This window comes from Lipotes vexillifer, unplaced genomic scaffold, assembly GCF_000442215.2.
Source record: "Lipotes vexillifer unplaced genomic scaffold, Lipotes_vexillifer_v1.1 scaffold554, whole genome shotgun sequence".
Lineage (NCBI taxonomy): Eukaryota > Metazoa > Chordata > Mammalia > Artiodactyla > Lipotidae > Lipotes > Lipotes vexillifer.
Window position 1 is genome coordinate 412,557 of NW_006794635.1, and position 5,397 is coordinate 417,953.

Consider the following 5,397-nt stretch of genomic DNA (forward strand, 5'->3'; position numbering starts at 1 on the left):
CCCATCGCCCCCATCGCTCCCCATCGGCCCCATCGCTCCCCATCGCTCCCTATTGCCCACATCGCTCCCCATCGCCCCCATCGCTCCCCATCGCTCCCCATCGCTCCCATCGCCCCCATCGCTCCCATCACCGCCTGAGCCATCCCCCACCTCCCCCGTGGAAAAACTGTCTTCCACGAAACCGGTCCCTGGTGCCAAAAATGTTGGGGACCGCTGATCTGGAAAATATTCCAGGAAGCTGAACCTTCCTCATCTTGAGAAATCAGGGGACTGAAAAGCTGCCACCAGAGACAGTGGCAAGGGAAATGATGTCGTTAGTGAAAAGAGAGACTGAATATACAAACGGACCTAGGCTGGACCTTATATTATAACAGAACTCTAATCCAATACCTCTGCAGCAACCAGTCTTGGAAGCCAAACCACAACCTCGGTAGCTGTAGCAATCAGCTCAGAACAGCAGAACAACCCTATTTTTTTTCTTTTTTTCCTGCTGCCTCCCCTTCCATCTCTGGACCAACCAGAGAAAGCCAAATATGCTCACTAAGCCAATCACAAAAGATACCCCCCCCCCATGGCCCGCGGCTAGTTAGCCCGCCTCCAGTTTCCCCTGTCAACATCCTCCAATCAGAGGAATACCTGAAGCCTTCCCCTTTTTCACTATAAAACTTGCTCACTCCTCTCCCCAACTTTGAGTCTCTGCCAAACACAAGTGATGGTGACTGGCTCCCTTGATATAGCAAGCTTCGAATAAATAGCCTCTGTTCTCATTTGAGTAGTCTTCCTTTATTTCCACACCTGATTTCCGTTAAAGAGCTGGATAAAATATACTGAGAAAAGGCTACAGTTACAAAGAGTTTGTTCCTTCACACTATAAATATTTGTTGTTTAAAATGACCAGATACTATCAAAAGGAAGAGTGGGGGGAATTCCACTGAGTCAGATAGGGATGATAGTTTCAAAGAAGGCTTCAAGGGTAGGTACCTACTGTGATTAAGATGACTGCGAATCAGAAGGACAAGTGAGACGTCTGGAGAGAACAAGTTGACAATAAGAGGGGACTGTATCTGTGCTATAACAGCAGTAACATTCTGCTCCTCAAACAAAAGTCCAAAAACTAGAAGGGTATGCTTTAAATGATTAGAGGAAGCTGCAGGGCTTTAAATACTAGCACCTTATAGGTTAGCACAATTAATTAAAACTATTTTATACATCAGTAGAGAGACAGAGTAGAGATTGAGAAAAGGAGATAAAGATAGCAACTATCATTGTTCTAGTTACTGGCTGATATAATTTGAGAGCAGTTTCATGCTTCTGTATTTCTATATATGCTTAAAACTAGAAGATAGGGACTTCCCTGGTGGCGCAGTGGTTAAGAACCCCCCTGCCAATGCAGGGGACACGGGTTCGATCCCTGGTCCGGGAAGATTCCCACATGCCTCGGAGCAACTAAGCCCGTGCGCCACAACTACTGAGCCCGCGTGACACAACTACTGAGTCCGCATGCCACAACTACTGAAGCCCACATGCCTAGAGACCGTGCTCCGCAACAGGAGAAGCCACCACAATGAGAAGCCCTCGCACTGTAACAAAGAGTGGCCCCCGCTCACTGCAACTAGCGAAAGCCCACGCGCAGCAACAAAGACCCAATGCAGCCAAAAATAAATAAATAAATAAACTAATTAAAAAAAAAAAAACCTAGAAGATAATCTTACAATGTAAAGCTGGAAAATTATACTAATTATTTTTATTTTAGCAAAAAACTGTGTACAACTCACTATTTTATATAAATAATTTAGCTTACCAACTCTATGAGTAACAACATATTAAAATTCCCCAACCTATAAATAATTTTAGAAAATATTGTTACAAACCAATTTTATAGCTTTTCGTCTTAATTCCCATTCATTCCACTCATATGCTCTCACAATTGTTGGTGGCAATAAATGTGTATCCGTCTGTGTGCTACTTTCACACTTTGCAATTGGTTTTATATAATGTTTGTCAACCTCTTTCATCTAAAGAAGTGGAGTTTTGTAATTAATATTTGTAAAAAATAAACATTATTTACAGATAACTAAAACATTTAGCTAAAACTGACAAAATATTAGGAAAACAACATGAAACCTACTTGTAAATACCAGCAAAATAAAAAAACGTTCATAATTAGTGAGCCAAATATAATTACTTTCCCAGGCATTATAAATTTGTGCCTGATTTTTTGAACTTAATGTAGGAGGTGTATTTTGGAAGGAGAAAACCTAACATCACTCATCCCAAGTCAAATGTCCCTCTCCAATTTTCACAGTGGGGAGCATAAGTGAATATCTTATTGGAAATGGATAGAAGTTTAGAATAGCTATTAAATATTAAGTATACATCACATTTGTTTAAAGTATCAGAACATCTTTAGAAGATATCTTAAACTCAAGCTCTGCATACATAGCAGATTATTATCTATTTTAGTGGAATATATTCATCTTTCTGCCAAAGCACCCAGAACCTCACTATTAAAATATTAAGTATTCAGTGATTCCAGGCTAAACAAGTTATGATTATGCTGGAAATGAAGTTGCTGGAGCGGGTGGCAGAGGTTTAAGAAACTCAAGTCTTAGTAAAGAAGAGGGGGAAGAGATGAACTTCTTTCCCCAAATCAAGAAACAGATGATTACTGAACGCCTACCATTTAGCATAAGATATAATTTTTGCCTTCAAAATGATCTTATGATATACTTAGGTAGGTAAAAAGATGCTGAAATGATAATTTGCAATATTATGCAAGTAAATGGCAAGAAAAAATAATGAATACAGCACTGAAATATGAAGAAAGAATACTCATCTCCATAGGTATTAAAGGTCAGTGAGGGATTAAATACACAGAAAGGGAAAAACAAGACCAGATATGTAGAGGAAAACTGTTCTTTAATAGACAAGTATCTACATACAGCACACCTTCCTGGTTATCTGATTCTAGCCTTTCATTGTCTTTGTGCTACCTTAAAAGGGCAGCTGGAGCATCACATCAACAGACTGGCAGCATGGTATGAGAACAAGAGTGCCAACAGCTGCCCCCTTCTGACCTAGTTGTCCTTGGTTGGTTGTCAGTCTTCTTGCCCAAGTGTTCAGACCATCCTCTGTTCCTCACTGTCACCAGCCCCATCATCCTCTTACCAGTCACTGCTGGGATCCCTGCCAACCTGGTCAGTCGTATCCACACCCACCTGCTTCACTGTCAAAATGTTGATAAATATAACAAACACAAACCATTTATAAACCATGTATTGTGGGGTTTTAGTTTAAGTGAGTTTAAAAGAGGTAAATTAAACAAGAGAGGATGACAGAAAGAGCAATTAAAATGGGAACAGTACAAATGAGAGACAAAGAGGAAGAAAACAAGGATACACAGTGGTAGAATGTGAGCCCCGTGCAGGCAGGGATTGCTACCTGCTTTGTTCACTGTGCCCAGAATCATGCCTGGTGCACAGCAAGCAGCTCAGTAAGTGTCTGCTGAATGAATTAAGGAATCGGCACACACACACACAGAAACACACCTTCAGATCCATTTTGTGGCCTTTCAGACTACTGCAATTTAAACCTGTTAAATTATTTTACAGTTCTGAGCCTAAGTTAACACCTATGTTATCTGTGCTAAGCTCCTTCCATTTTAGATAAGGAAATACTGTTGTTCTAATTATTTATCTAAATGTAGTCTTGCTCTTTCAGATTTTTCCAGTCTAATTCATCGATTTAACTCCTTGTCCTGTTTTCATTTATTCTTTGTGGATTTCCTTAGTTTCCATCTTCAGATGTGAACCCCTTTCAGATAAACTGTAAAGGCCCTCATTCTGACCCTGTCTCTTGCCTGGACTTGGGGGAGCATTCTACAACAAAAAGTAACTTTTTTTTATTAACTACACTTTTAAATGTCATGAATTCTTAAAATGCCAATCTGCTTACCTGAGAATTTGGAATAAGGGTTTCAAACTGTTGATGAAGTTCCAGTAGCTGAATCAATTCTGCATTTTTTTTGGCTTTTTCTCTAATTTTATCAACGTAATTTTCAGGATTTTCTGCAAATGAATATGCAGCATCTCTGGTATTGAAAGTGTAATACTTTTCTTTATGTTTCAAAATTCCAATTGCTGGATTTCCTGAAAATTAAGAAAAGGAATTGAATTCGATATGAAATACTGAGACTTCGCTGGTGGCGCAGTGGATAAGACTCTGCGCTCCCAATGCAGGGGGCCTGGGTTTGGTCCCTGGTTGGGGAACTAGATCCCGCATGCATGCCAAAACTAAGAGTTTGCATGCCACAACTAAGGAGCCCTGGAGCCGCAACTAAGAAGCCCGCCTGCCGCAACTAAGACCTGGTGCAACTAAATAAATAAATAAATAAATAAATATATTGTTAAAAAAAGATATGAAATACTGATTCTATGTTTATAATACATTCATAGAACCATTCCCTATACACTCTATTTTTAACATATCACTTATGTCTTTATTAGCTAAAATGTTATACAACTAGCAATTTTAAGTTATATTTTGTTAAATTATATTTTACGTAAAATTCAAATGAAATTTATTTTATGCATTTTTTATTATTTTATTTTATTTTATTTTTTGGCCACACCATGCAGCATGCAAGATCTTAGTTCCCCGACCAGGGATCAAACCTGTGCCCCCTGCACTGGGAGCATGGAATCTTAACCACTGGACCACCAGGAAATCCCATATTTTAAAATTTTAAATTACGATTTTATCTAAAAATATTTCACTATCCAGATATAAGTTGTTTAAAAATCTTTTATGAGAAGCCACTTAATCATCTAGCAGGTTTTTCAAATCTCCTTAAACTAAACTAACTACTAGAAGCACAGTTTTTAAAATAATTCTGTAAGAGCTACAAAAATGAAACATCTGTACCAAAATGTACATTTGCATGTTAGAAAGTATCTCCCACTATGAAAAGATACTACATAAAATATGGGTTATAAGTATCCACAGTTTGTGGGAATTATATAGGAAACGGTAACACTTGTCTTACTTATTTATTCTTTCACTTATTCAATGAATATTTACTGACCCTGTTCTTGGCACTGAGGATACAGAGAAAAGAAATCAATCAATATAACATAGCCCAGAGAGTGATCAGTGCTACAGAAAACAAGTAAGCAAAGCAGGTTAAACACATAGTAAAAGGAAGAAGGGCGAGATTGATATTTTAAGTTGGGTGATCAGAGAAAGCTGAATAAGATGAGGGAGCAAGATATGTAGCTGTAGGGGAATAGAGCTGTCCAAGTAGAGGGAATAGCAAGTGCAAAAGATTCGAGGTGAAAATGAGCTCGGAATGTTCGAGAATAGCAAGAAGGCCAGTGGGGCTAGAGCAGTGCACAAGGG

At 38.9% G+C, this 5,397-nt stretch overlaps 1 protein-coding gene across 2 annotated transcripts in view; it reads right to left on the minus strand.

Moving 5' to 3' along the window:
• CFAP206 (cilia and flagella associated protein 206) overlaps nt 1-5,397 on the minus strand; it is a 32,637-nt gene that overhangs the window by 2,760 nt on the left and 24,480 nt on the right. For both annotated transcript variants that reach the window (XM_007467308.1, XM_007467309.1), the window contains 2 exons: nt 3,955-4,148; nt 1,872-2,015 (listed from right to left, as the gene is read on the minus strand). In XM_007467308.1, the coding sequence (XP_007467370.1) occupies nt 1,872-2,015; nt 3,955-4,148 (338 nt within the window). The remainder of the gene's footprint in view (nt 1-1,871; nt 2,016-3,954; nt 4,149-5,397) is intronic.